The following is a 14,651-nucleotide window of genomic DNA, read 5'->3' on the forward strand; positions in this document are numbered from 1 at the left end:
GCTCTGTTTATGATCTGTTTGACAGAAATCTAATCGTAAATATGTAACACAAAGAAAAGAAGGTGAATTGCTTCTTTAACATTTGTTGGGGTTTTTTTGTGTTTGCTTATTTTGGAAGACCTATAAAACTGTCTGTGGAAAGAGTAAAATGAGGTGCTGAGAAAAGTGAAGCAAAGCAAGATGGTTTTTCTCACTGTAAAAACCTGAATTATGAACACATTACAGAGGATGCAAGACCCCCCAAAAAGTATAAAATGGACTTCTTCAGGTCTAGGTCAAGCTCTTTAGCCACTTAGGACCAGACCCTGAGGTGCTGCCCAGCATCTCTCAAAATTTTTTAAGTCCCCCCCCAGCTTCTTCCTCCCCCTTCTGATCCCTCCTCCCCTGCAAGTAGCCACACATTTTGGCTGCTTTAGGAGCAGCTTTAGTGTTTGCTCCTGCAACAGCAATGAGTGATGCTGGGGTTGATGTGGAAACAACACATGTTCCCTTGTCTGCCTGCCCCCCCCTTCGTTCTCTACCATCTTCAGTGATGATGCTTCATATGCTGCTTCCACCACCTCAACTACCTAATAAGCCACCCCGTCACTACTGCAGTTTATAAAGACTGGCAGGATGAGGAATGACAAAAAGTAAGAAACCTTCCCCTCACTTCCTTTCTGCTGGTCCTCACCATGTCACTCTTTTTAAACTGCAAGAGTGGAGATGGTCAGCTGCCTAGGTAAGGTGGTGAAGGGTAAGTTTGAGGGTGGGAGGAGAATCAACGGGCTGCCATCCCCAAAACTGCTGCCTGGCTTTTGGGATTCACCCAGTCCCATTGGTAGGACAACCATGACTTTTGTAACCATGAATATGGCTGCTTTCATTATTTATGTTATAGAAAGATGGAGCATAGATAAATCATATAAAGCAGTGTTTCCCAAACTGTGGGTCATGACTGGTGGGTCACAAGCCCATGTGTGGGCAGGAGGTCTGATCTAGAGGGTAGAGCCTCCATCTGCCTGAAGATAACATCCACAAGGTCGCCAGTTCGAGGCCACCGGCACCGTGTGACCTTGAAGCAGCTGACAAGCTGAAGCCGAGCGATTCCATCTGCTCTGAGCGTGGGAGCATGGAGGCCAGAATGTGAAGCCAGATCGGAATGAAACACCTGAATGTAGTGGTTCTTGAAAGAAAGAACCTTCTTTCAAATTGTAAAAATCCCTATTTAATAAGGGATTTAAATAAAGCCTGCCTATGTAAACCGCCTTGAATAAAGTCTTGAATAAAGACCAAGAAAGGCAGTATATAAATACCTGTTATTATTATTATTATGCGTGAAGGGTCACAACTCCATGTGCACTGGGCTTGCAATGCCTTACTGGGAGGTCCCCAAAGGCTGCTTTGGCTCATGCCTGGCTCACAACCCGCTCTATTGACCTCCATGGGACCCAGAATATCCCTCAGAAGTGACCAGTTTGCAGACGCAACTTCTAGGTTAACTGGAAGTCGCTTCCGGTCGCTACTGAGGGGTACTGTGTTGGGCCCAGGCACAAAAAGTACCATATCCTACAGCAGAGGACGAGGTGAGTCACGGCACTGAAAAGTTTGGGAACTGTCAATGAAGTGCCCACAAAGCTACAAAAAAAAAAAAACATACAAAGAAAGGGGTAATACCTGCATTGTCCAAAAGGTATTTTTCTAATTAGTACAGCAAGGCAGCTGAACAGGCTCATAGCAGATGACAAGCAGAAAACAGCAATAAAGAAATATACTGGAGAAAGAGGAAAAATAAGAATAAATAAATTGGTACATAGCTATAAGTGCAGATACAAATTATTCAGCAAAAATAAAAAATATACATACTATATTTAAATATGTACATGTTTTTTCTATAAAATTCACCCTGGTCCCAAGCATGTCCACTGTGATATGCTTACTAGTAAGAAAGCCCTTTGACCACATTTAATCCCTTAATATACACTTGGTTTGCATGGTCCAGACTCAGAGTATCATACAATCAAAAGCAGAACACACAACTGATGCAGCTCTAATGTGTCATTTGCACTGAAGAAAACATACACGGCTAACAATTCCCTATTGATTTGTGCCCTCTCTACAAACACAACTTTTACAACAGCCAATGAGTTTTTAAATTCTAAAGATTTCAGATGAAAGTTTAATACAACATGCTTAAATCTCCCCCAATGGAACAGCAGTATTTAAAAAACAAAATCTGAATTTTTGCTGGCTCATGCCAACAAAAATCCCTATTGCAATCCTAAACACAGTTTTTCCATTAACCCACCTGTCCAGTATGATGAATTTCTCCCTGGCCAGTAGCTTGCCACACACACTACTCAAGTTTATAGATAAACATAGCTGGGCAGGCGCCTAACAGTTTTGAATACTACATTAGTACTATTGTACTCACTTCCAAATCAATATGTTAATGTGATAAGTTACTGTGCCTGAGCTTTTGCCCAAGTTCTGCTTGGTTATGTCTTACAGGCGCAGAATGCAGGCATGTTTTCAATGAGGTTTTGTATATAAGCAAAGTATAAGAACATAAGAACAGCCCCCCTGGATCAGGCCATAGGCCCATCTAATCCAGCTTCCTGCATCTCACAGTGGCCCACCAAATGCCCCAGGGAGCACACCAGAAAACAAGAGACCTGCATCCTGGTGCCCAACCTTGCATCTGAACTAGCCCACTTCTAAAATAAGGAGATGCACATACGCATCACGTCTTGTAACCCGTAATGGATTTTTCCTCCAGAAATTTGTCCAATCCCCTTTTAAAGGCATCTAGGCCAGATGCCATCACCACATCCTGTGGCAAAAGGTTCCACAGACCAACCACACGATAATATTATGCCTGCGTCCAATATACAAATACTACGATTCCACGAGTTAATAAGATGCAGGTGAAACATACATGTATAATACATATTTGCATGTCTGCAGCAGGAATGGCCATCTTGCATTGACAGAAAGGTTAGGAGAACATAATTTGCAAGAAAAGGCCTTTAAGTCAAGTGACTATAGGAAGATAACAAAATCACCAGCTCAGGGCAAAGTCAAAAGGCTAAGTCATATTGTATTGTCCGACTTTACCAGCTGCTACACTAAAAGTAAACTGAGGAAGGGAGATTCTGGAACACTGTTTCACTCAATTTTCACTGAAAGCCAATTCACTCAGGTCCTAGTAATACCTATGCTTAAGAGGCAACAGACACATGTAGCACTTTCCATCATAAAATGGTTCTTTTATAAGAGAGCTGATACACCATAACAGCTAGGAGACTGCGCTATGAATCAGGAAACCTTGGAGTTGAAGCTCAGGTCTGCCATGAACTCCTCAGATAAACCTAAGCATCTCTCTCTGCTGCCTGCTCTGTGGGAACATTTATACTCACCATACAGGATTGTTGTAAGGATTACAAGGTAATGTATGCAAAGTGTTTTGAACATTTAAAAGTGCTATACAACAGAAAAATGATATTTTTACACTATGATGCCTGGGTTTTCCTGCATCAGAAACAAAAGCAGAGTCACAGTCCTTGCCTGAACATTGTTTCCTTCTTTCCTGAATCAGTTTCAAAACTGAAGTCTGAATGGACTCTGTACAGATTACATCTCTTAAAAGAAGAATATGTACCATTACTCATTAACTTGTGAAAGTCTGACACACAAGTGGCCCATGCACCAGGTTCTCCCCCAAGCACTCCCAGGTGTTCCTCAAAGGGAGAATGAGACAGAGCAAACATTCTGCCACAGGATGTCCCCAGGGAGTCATGTGCTGCCACCTAGGGGCAGGAAAGAAAAGAATAGAAGACCCCCACCCACACCTTCCATACTGTCTGCTTTATTAATACAGAGAGAACTGGCCTGTAGGAAAGGATGCTAAATCATGGTCAAACCTCAGAAATACAAATACATTCTCACCTAGCCATTTATAGAAGAAGTACATCAGAATTAGCATCACAGCAGACATGATGACGAATACAACTGTTAATGGGGGAGTTAAAACACATTCCTCCTTCTTTCCCTGTGATTCTAAACTTCCAGAGCTTGCAGACGCCTTCAGATTCTCACTGTGTAGATGAATAAATAAGGAGTTAGAAAGACACTGCAAAGAATATCTCTTGCATTCACTATATCTGACATCGTAATTTTCAGCACGGGTTAATACTTTGCAAATGCTTGTTTCTATTATTGATCAGCTCATTTTCAGTTCATCAAAATGTAAGAGGCTTTTATATTCAGCGGTAGTCACTAACTTGCCCCACTGTAACTAGTAACGGTGTGATCATGACAGCTTCATTTCAGTACATCCTAGTATAGACCAGTCTTGTCCAGCACAAAACAAAAAATCCAGTTTATGACCTTCCACACTCATAGACCTTGTGATAACAAAGGGTACTCCAAATGTTGTCATGAAGTCCTGAGTTGCACTTGATAAAGCAACTTTGGCATGAATGCTGAAATCCCCCAGAACCAAAAACCTAAGCTTTCCAACAACAAACCACAGACTTTTGCCATATCAACAATATCCCCAATTGATTCCAGGTTCCCAAACACACAAAATAGATATGACCAAAGCAAGAAAATGATGGTGTAGCTGCACAAGAAAAAAATTACATGCATTGGCAAAGGCATACGGTCGCAACTAAGGGCCCAGTCCTATCCAAGTTTCCAGCACTGGTGCAGCCACAATGCAGCAAAACTACGGAAATAAATGTTCCCAAACCTTGAGGAGGCCTTTGTGACGGCCTCCACACCACAAGATGCAGTGCACACCACACTAGCACAGCTGCACTGGCACTGGAAAATCAGATAGGACTGGCCCCTAAGGTTGCCACTGGAGCTGATTCTTAACATTTGTTTTTTCTGAATAGAGTCCAAATTCTTGTTAATTCTGTTTGTAGAACTGAATACATACTAAAGAAACTTTGCCATGAACCACATGCAAAATTCAGATAAAACAGAGAAGAAACAGCTAAAGCCATATGTAATTGTGTCAGATTTCCCAATATCCAAATCCACCTATAAACAAGTGTCAAACATTCTCATATACTAAGCATGAACCAAACTTACAGCTCCAACATTCCACTCCAATAGCTTCCCAATGCCACACTGAGCACAGCAATTAGAAAGATGACCACCAAACTGTAGTCAAACGTTGGCAGAGGTGGGGAATACAGTGTCACGTTAATGTTGTTTCCAAGAGTCTGGAAAGTATAAATGTATTGGTCAGTGAAAAGTTAAAGGCGCTCACCATATCTACAGTTCCCATATCTATGGTGCCCCTCCCCCACATGTTCATTACCTCTCTGTCTTCCATTGCAACCCTTCCTGTTACAGAACACTACAGAAAGAATGCAAGAAGCAGTCAGTCAGAACACTTGAGGAGGGAGACAGCCAAAATGCTAACAGAAAGAAGGAAGCTACCTGTTAGCTTTCTCTTACAGCGCAATCCTATCTTGTGCTGGAACAGGTAGACCAGGATGTCTGCACTGTATCCAGCACATGACAGGGCACCAAAGTGGCTTGGCTGGAGGTAAGGGGAACTCTTAAGGCACTCTTAAGAGTTCCTTAAGCGTTCTCTTATGGGGAACTCTAGGGTAAGCCACTGCAGCCCCTCTGGGTCTCCTCAGACATGCGCCACCTCCTGAGGTGACACAAGTCCAAGGAGAGTGGAGGGCTTGAAGCTGCTTGAGTATGGGGGCTAGGATCCAGCATAACAGCTTTACGGCACATTTGCGACCCTCCTGTGCTGGTGCAAGTGACTTGCACCGGCCCAAGGGGGACCCAGGATTGCGCCCTTAGTCACTCTCCTCTAGCATTCTGGCTGACAGCTTCTTTCATTGCTCCTCTAGCGTTCTGTTAAGAGCGCAAACCAAGAGCACTGCAAGAGAAGAAGACATGAGAAACAATGCTTGGTGCCGCAGAAAGTATAGGGTTTGCTTTTATCCACAGTTTTGGTATCCATGGAGGATACAGGAACATAACCCTCTCAGATATGGGGGGAAGCCTGTACTTTATTTATAAGATAACTTATTAGAAACTTATGGTCAAGCTATGGAAAGCTCTCACCCTCTCCGCCTGAATATCATGCATGGCTACCTTATACCTGGTGGCCAATGGATTTGAGAAAACTCACACTGATGTTCCAGAACAAAACTGGAATGTAATGAATCTGTGTACTTTACTATGTAATGAATCTGTGTACTTCATTACATAACATAACCATTATTCTATGAGATAATACTATATCAGTCATGCAGACCTGCAAGTAAATTCACACACATTACTACTACATCTCTTAATACTCAATATACCAAATCAGGTATTTGTTCCAAAATAGCCTGCATTTTGAAAACAGCAAATAAAGAGAACTAATTCTTCTTCAGAGTACAAAAGCATACCTTCTGAGTCATGTGGAAGCAACTTAAAACTCACCATAAATGAGTTATTTTACTGAAAGTACAGTGTGCCACACTTGTTGAATAATTTAAGTACATGAAGTTCTTTGCCTTTTGATCATGAGTGAACTAAGGGAGAATGGGCACACACAGAAATTCTGAAAGGTTAATGCCAATGTTGGCTAGCACAAACATGAGATAATAAGAGGAAACTAGTCAGGCAATTGTCATGCAGTAAAACACTGTAAGATGTACATAGAATTTTTATTTTCAGAAGTGTTTCATACAGCATCTCTATTCTTTTTTCATGTGTAAGGAGAAAAATCCTGATGAGATGCAAAATGAGTCACTCAAGACAAACTGACAGTGTGTTGAAGAACCACTTTCACAGAAAAGAGTGAAGTTTAATCCACAAAATTCCCTTCCAATAATAAGAAACTGGAAATAAAGCAAATGAAGTATTGGCCCAGTTAAGACATTACACAGAAACATGGTTTACTTACAGTTGCACATGATGTTTATGAGCCCTGGGCTCACACACTCCCTCCTACCCTTTCACATCCAAAGGAAGGATGTGTTAAACTTTTGGTTCTGGTTTAGAACAAATTGGAATTCACCATGAAATCCAAACACCATGACATCCAAACACCAGGCTTAGGCCAGGCATGGGTGAGCAGTGCCTCAACCAACTCCCCCCATCACCAGTTTCTGGTATGGTCCAATCTCCTCTCCTTCCCTTTCTTTAAAGGAGAGGAGGGCAACCCTCAGATCGTAGGGGAACCACACCTAAGATATGCACTTTTGCATACAACTCTAGGGATGGTTCCTTACCATGTCTGAAGGCTGCCCTCTTCTCTTTAAAGAACAGGGATGAAAGGAGGGTGGCCCTCAGATTAGCTGGGTAGCCGTCCACAAGTGGCATGTGTCTCCTCCGATTTTGGAGGAGGTGAGCGCTGCTTCAAGCTCCCAAAGGCTTCATCAGAGCTTTTTTGCACTTCTAGAAGCAATGCCCAGGCAGTGCTTGCCTCCGGGGTACTTTCCAGTGGCACACAAAAGTTCCAGTGGAGCTTTGCGCACTGCTAGCACTGCTGTAGACAGCTCCACTGGAGCCTGGGCTGCCTCCTCCCTCCCCCTTTTTTCAAAGGGGGAATGGAGGAGGCAGTGGCATTCAAGTAACTGCAAAGACTATGATGTCACCGAATTATTTCCGGACTGGGGAGCAGTGGATGGGGGAATGGCCCCCGCAGGAAAACCGCCAGGACTGCCATTGCATTCAAATAGATCTGGCTTGTTCATAAACTCTGGTTAAAACAAGCCAAAATATGAAGCTAGAATATTTGTTCCATAAGTTTTCTTCCTCCACCTTTGTAACATCTGAACTGAGCCATTTTCTTGATGGGAAATTGGTACATGCATTGCTTTAGTCTTTGCTTAATAAATAACAGAACATGGGAGGAATGAAGCCTAATTATAAAGCAAATCTTAGTATCTTAAAACAAGCTAATCGTTTGTTAATCATATAAAGCAAACAATCATGAAAGTGACTTACCTTTTGCATGTCTAATATATCCACATTTCTTATAAGTGCAACTTGAATGCTGACATTAACATCTGGAGAAACCTAGAAAAAAGAAACTCAGAGTGTATCTGCTTTACTGTATAAATCAGTAAGTTGTCACCTGAAGTTTAAAGACTAAATATCGCCCTCAAGCCCAAATTACACATTACAAGGAGATGCACAGGCACTGCTGAGTTACACAGGGACCAGATAAAATTACTCAGGGGCTGGCTCTGCTTACCAGCTGGCAATCCCCAATTTAGAAAAATGCTAAATGAAAGTCACAAGCATGCTACAAAAACAAACCGCAATTTAAACACAACTTCTTTCATTAACAGACATACAAATTAGAACTTACCAGCTCAGTTTCTGAGACAATTAGCAGTATTTTAGCGCCATGACTTTCTGCTATATCCGCCTTTTCCAAAAATGTACAGGTTCCCCTCTTTATTGCAACTGCCTTGTCCTTGATTTGCTCAGTTAGAACTTCAGAATGATTACACAACAATTTGTGGGTCAAGACTATCAAGTTTGTAGAAGACTAAAAAAAAAACCACACAGACACAAGAAAACTTCCAATATTAAAATATGAAAATGCAAGGTTATTTTGCCAAGTAGCTGAAACCATCATTTTCCCCATCTTATTATTTACAGGAAATACATGGAATGAAGAGCTTAACTCTGCCATATGAAGTTGAAAACCCACTACCAAAAAAAAAAAAGAATAAAAACAGTCACAGAATAAAGTTACTATAGACTAAAACCAATCAGATTGCCCTCCTGACCCCTCCCTGGGTACGCCGGTGAGTGTAGTATATAATTACTTACCGTGCCACTTAAGGTACTGGGAAGAGTTTTCAAGGAATTATAATTTATGCAGTAGTCCTTTGTTAATTGAGGCTGGTCATTCTTAGAAGCATGCAAGAGGCCTCTTCCAGCTATCATCTACAAGACAAAAAAAGTTATTCACTAAACATAAAGCTCAGATTATGGATGAATGATGTTGATCTAACACTAGAACTGTTTCAGTAAGAAGTAAGATTATGCCATGATATCCAGTACCTTCTTGCTCATTATTTCTTAAATAAACTACCTCAATACCAGAAAACCAGTAAACCACCAATATTATGACACAGCGATTCTATAGTTTTTACTGCATGCATGTTTGGAACGTTGTCCTGCCAGGTGATGCTGAGGATGCGTCGGAGGCAGCGCATGTGGAAAGCGCTCAGTTTCCTCTCCTGTTGTGAGCGAAGAGTCCATGACTTGCTGCAGTACAGAAGTGTACTCAGGATGCAAGCTCTGTAGACCTGGATCTTGGTATGTTCCGTCAGCTTTTTGTTGGACCAGACTCTCTTTGTGAGTCTGGAAAACGTGGTAGCTGCTTTACCGATGCGCTAGTTTAGCTCAGTATCAAGAGAAAGAGTGTCGGAGATCGTTGAGCCAAGGTACACAAAGTCATGGACAACCTCCAGTTCATGTGCAGAGATTGTAATGCAGGGAGGTGAGTCCACATCCTGAACCATGACCTGTGTTTTCTTCAGGCTGATTGTCAGTCCAAAATCTTGGCAGGCCTTGCTAAAACGATCCATGAGCTGCTGGAGATCTTTGGCAGAGTGGGTAGTGACAGCTGCATCGTCGGCAAAGAGGAAGTCACGCAGACATTTCAGCTGGACTTTGGATTTTGCTCTCAGTCTGGAGAGGTTGAAGAGCTTTCCGCCTGATCTGGTCCGGAGATAGATGCCTTCTGTTGCAGTTCCAAAGGCCTGCTTCAGCAGGACAGCGAAGAAAATCACAAACAAGGTTGGCGCAAGAACACAGCCCTGCTTCACTCCGCTTCGGATGTCAAAAGGGTCTGATGTGGAGCCATTGACATCGACAAACAACACAGTCCTGGAACGTGCTGGAATCCCTAGCATGTATGCACTGCTGAAACAGAGATGCCTGCGTTGGCTCGGTCATGTCGTGAGAATGGATGATGGCCGGATCCCAAAGGATCTCCTCTATGGAGAACTCGTGCAAGGAAAGCGCCCTACAGGTAGACCACAGCTGCGATACAAGGACATCTGCAAGAGGGATCTGAAGGCCTTAGGGATGGACCTCAACAAGTGGGAAACCCTGGCCTCTGAGCGGCCCGCTTGGAGGCAGGATGTGCAGCATGGCCTTTCCCAGTTTGTAGAGACACTTTGCCAACAGTCTGAGGCTAAGAGGCAAAGAAGGAAGGCCCATAGCCAGGGAGACAGACCAGGGACAGACTGCACTTGCTCCCGGTGTGGAAGGGATTGTCACTCCCGGATTGGCCTTTTCAGCCACACTAGACGCTGTGCCAGAACCACCTTTCAGAGCGCGATACCATAGTCTTTCGAGACTGAAGGTTGCCAATACAAAATACTGCATGCATCCAGGAAGAATTCACAACTGGTTCATACTGCAGGTGGAGATTTACAATAAACCACCTCAGATTCTAGTCATCGCATTCCCACTGAACTCTGCTGTACAGGTAGATCCTGTCATATATAATGACCCTGAGACCTCTACAAAGCAATCATTCATAGAAACTTGAAGTCAGCTCAGAAATACAAGAGTGGCTACCAGAAAAAAACAACAACTTTGTACAGTATTTTAGCCTAATAATGTGAGTGTTTTAACAGAGCTATGGGTTAACTAAGCGTCATTTCAGTACAACTGAATTAGCAGGGGCAAAAGTAGGTTACTCAAATGACAGGTAGCAAAGTCTTCCAAAAACGCTTTCAGAGGCAGCACAGATGACAGCTTCCTAAATCTGTAGTGAAACAAACTACTTTTACTGTGAATTCCCTGTAACTCACAAGATCATTTGCAAAAACAACAAACCAAAAGAAAGAACAGAAAGTGTGAGTCAATGTCCAAAACAGCTCAGAATACAAAACTAGCTGGAGCTTAGAATGTCAAATCTTACTTTTATTCTTAACGTCATTAGTTATCCCCTCAACAAACTTTACACCACACATCCAACTGCTAAACGCTATCTGGAAAAGCAGTGGAAATTCTTACTACTGGGGTGAAGTAGCAAGTCAAATCCATGTCAATGATTGTGGGGACAGAAGCAGGAGACACCGACATAATGTTACTTCTAAGAAGTAGTTGGACAGTTGGCATCCTTCAATCTCGGAAGACTATGGTATCGTGCTCTGAATAGTGGTTCAGAACAGTCTCCTCTCCAGTGCGCAAAGCCTGGGTAAGGCAGATATGGAGGACAGACTGTTACCCATGCAGCAAATCCCCCCTCTCCACGTCGCTGAAATGGTCCAATGGAAAGGCAGAAGCCAGGACAGTTGGTTCCAGCGGTGTCGCAGGAGTTGCCAGAACATTTCAGCCATGAACTGCCTGAGGGAATCCGGCTCCGGATTTTGCCTCAAGGTTGACTCCTGAAGCCTTTTCCATAACTGGATGTAGCCACAAGGCAGTGGAGGTTGGGATCAGAGTTTTCCTTCTCTCAGATGAGCTGCCTTCCCAGGCTAACGAGTCCCATCTACCCGGAAGAACTAGTAAAATCTCATAAAAGGACCACACAATTTTGCACAATCCTTTCTAATCACTAAAGGAGGGTCACTGTCCACTAAAAGCCCAATCCTATCCAACTCTCCAGCACTGATGCAACCGCAATGCAGCCCCAGGGTACGAGAACAAATGTTCCCATACCTTAAGGAGGCCTCTGTGACTGCCTCCCCAACACAGTGCATACCCCATAGGCATAGCAGCACGAGCACTGGAAAATTGGATAGGATTGGGCCCTTAATCTACCACTAGCCAGATCTGTGATCCTGCCTCTCCTTCAACCAGCAAAGCTTCCTATGACTTCCTGTATTCCATATTTAACATAAGTGACTCTTTCACATTGGTCCTTAAATTACTGTGCTATTCCCACAAGGAGAGTTACTGTTTTCTTGATCAAAATGTAATTTTAATAATTTGTTTTCTATCCTTTTGATGCATACTTCTGAATGATGTAGAACTGTGGTTCTCAAACATTTTAGCACAAGGACTTTTTAGGATGACAATCTGTCGGGACCCACTGAAAAGTGATGTCATTAACCTGAAAGTTAAATGACTTCCGGAACTGACATCATCAAACAGAAACTGACATCAAACAGGAAAATTTTTAATACCCCCATATGACAAAATCAAATCAATTAATTAAATTAGTAAATTAAAAGTTTACAATAAGTATAAGTTTAAAAATGTATTTAAAATAAAGAACTCTCTTAACCCTACCAAGCAGCTGCAGGTTTAAAAAAAAAATTCCTAAACATCCCAAAGGTTGCAATTCTATCCACACTGACCAAGGAGTAATCCCTATTGACCATCATTGTTAAAAGCATATACATAGTAGCCGGTTAAAAGTATAGATCTGTAACATTTCCCCAAATGCAGTCATGTACCATGGTAGCTTCAAATCTAATGCATTAAAAATAAAACATACATTGAAATGAATGGGGACCCACCTGAAATTTTCAGGCTAAGATCATCAAAGGTGGGGAGCAAGTGTATACACCTTTACTTTACTATACACCTGAATACACACCTTTACTTTTTCCCATAATAGTAAACAAATACTACTTACTCCTACTGGGAAATGAAAACTGCCCATGCACCAGGGCACTTTTGTGGGTGGAGGGGGTTTAAGACTTGCTCACCATTCCCAAAATTGGGATGACTTGGCAACCATTGAAAACAATTACACCTAGAGCAGTGATTTTCAACCTTTTTCGTCTCATGGCACACTGACAAGGTACTAAAATTACCAAGGTACAACATCAGTGTTTTGACAATTGACAAGAACCATGCTGCTGATGGGGGGCTCACCTCCCCCAATTACTAATAAATGACCCTCCCCTAAACTTCTGTGGCACACCTGCAGACCATTCGCAGCATTCCAGTGTGCCATGGCACAGTGGTTGAAAATGGCTGACCTAGAGGGATACAGAGATTCAGAGTGTGACTGAGTGGAACCCCATCACAGAAACACACACCATTAGTTCTATGCAACATCTACACACAGAACCACCTACCTGCCACAGCAGCAGACCAAAGGTCTCTTTCTCAACAGAAGCCAAGCCAAACGCCCTGGGTGAGGCTGGCTGACAACAGCCATTCCCTGCGGCCTCCCACCTCCTCTGCCATCGTGTATATAGATACAGATACACCACCCCTGAACATGGAGGTTCCATTTTGCATCTCTACTAGAGCTGGCACCCCCAGGCTCTACTGTAGTCTCCCACCCGAAGTCCTCTGAAAAGTGCCACTGCCATGGGAAGTGCACAAGCACTCGCAACTTGACTGCCACCATGGGAGGCACACTACCACTTACAGCTCGGCTGCTGCTGTGTTAAATGTTGCGAGCACACAAACCCCATGTGCTGTGTGTGCTTGCACACCTCCCACAGAGGCGATGCTTTTCGAAGGACTCCGGCAGGGAGGCTCTGCCTCCCCTGCCTCCCCACCCACCACGCACTCCTGGTGTACAGGTTCCCAGATAGACTGCCCCTGAACAAGGAGGTTCCATTTTACATTTCTACTAGAGCTGGTACCCCCAGGCTCTACAGTAACCTCCCCACCAAAGTCCTTTCACAAGTGCCACTGCCATGTGAGGGGTGTGAGCACTCACCGCCCGGCTACCGCCATGGGAGGCTCAGGAACACTCGCGACCCATGTGCTGTATGTGCTTCCACGCCTCCCATGGCAGCAGTGGTGCTTCTTGAAGGAGCCTCCAGTGGGGAGGTTCTGCCTCACCTCCCACCACATACCCCTGGCATACAGATAGACTGCCCCTGAACATGGAGGTTCCAATTTGCATTTCTGCTAGGGCAGGCACCCCCAGGCTCTACTGCAGCCCTGGCAGGCCAAGCCACAGGCTCTGCCTCACCTGCCTCCCCACACACCGTGGCACACAGACGCCCAGATAAACTGCCCCTGAACATGGAGGTTCCATTCCCCAGCTCTACTGCAGCCCAGGCAGGCCAAGCCGCTGGCCTAGGAGGCGAGGCTGTTCCCCCTGCACCCGACAGAGGGAGCCCTCCCTGCCCGGCCCGGCCGTGCCCTCAGAGGGCTTCAGCGCCCCACAGGAGGCTCCAGAGCGCCAGGCCGAGCCTGCCTCCCAACATGGCCGCCCCCCTCCCCGCGCTCCCCCGAGGGGAAGGCAGCGCCGGGCGCCCCCGAGGCCCGCGCCTGGGCCTTACCAGCGGGAGCAGCAGGCCGCAAAAGGCCGTGGGGAGCAGGCGGGCGGCCCCCATGCTCGGGAAGCGGCCTCGCAGTGCCGCCGCTCTCGGGGACTGAGCTCCGCCCGGCTCCCCCGCCAGCTGCTTCCTCTTTCGCTTCCCGGCCGGCCCGCGTCCTCCGCAGCCCTCAGCTTGGGGGCGAGGCGAACGGCTCGCTCGCCTCCTCTGGGCGGGATCTCCCTGTGGGGCGAGGCGGCGGCCCCATTCAGGCCGCTGGGGGGTCGCTCAGGGACCCCCCCATGACTCTGGACCAAAAAGTGGTGGCAGCTCGAGCTGAGGGTCCTCCGAGCTTGTGCAGAGTGCCTCTGAGGCTGTGCAGAGTGACCGGCAAAGTCACTGCGCAAAGTTTTGTATTGCTGCTTGATTTTACAAAGGCCCTCAAGCCAAGAGGCCTCTGAGCATGTGCAGAGCGCCTCTGAGGCTGTGCAG

General features: G+C 44.9%; 1 protein-coding gene across 2 annotated transcripts in view; it reads right to left on the bottom strand.

The window, feature by feature from the left end:
- SPPL2A (signal peptide peptidase like 2A) overlaps positions 1-14,337 on the bottom strand; it is a 33,193-nt gene extending 18,856 nt beyond the window's left edge. For both annotated transcript variants that reach the window (XM_066636290.1, XM_066636289.1), the window contains exons 1-7: positions 14,184-14,337; positions 8,794-8,910; positions 8,324-8,506; positions 7,957-8,028; positions 5,080-5,213; positions 3,928-4,076; positions 1,657-1,753 (exon numbers count right to left, since the gene is read on the bottom strand). In XM_066636290.1, the coding sequence (XP_066492387.1) occupies positions 1,657-1,753; positions 3,928-4,076; positions 5,080-5,213; positions 7,957-8,028; positions 8,324-8,506; positions 8,794-8,910; positions 14,184-14,237 (806 nt within the window). In that variant the 5' untranslated portion in view covers positions 14,238-14,337. The remainder of the gene's footprint in view (positions 1-1,656; positions 1,754-3,927; positions 4,077-5,079; positions 5,214-7,956; positions 8,029-8,323; positions 8,507-8,793; positions 8,911-14,183) is intronic.
- Between the last annotated feature and the right edge of the window lie 314 nt (positions 14,338-14,651).

The sequence above is a fragment of the Tiliqua scincoides genome, chromosome 8 (genome assembly GCF_035046505.1).
Source record: "Tiliqua scincoides isolate rTilSci1 chromosome 8, rTilSci1.hap2, whole genome shotgun sequence".
NCBI classification, from domain to species: Eukaryota; Metazoa; Chordata; class Lepidosauria; order Squamata; family Scincidae; genus Tiliqua; species Tiliqua scincoides.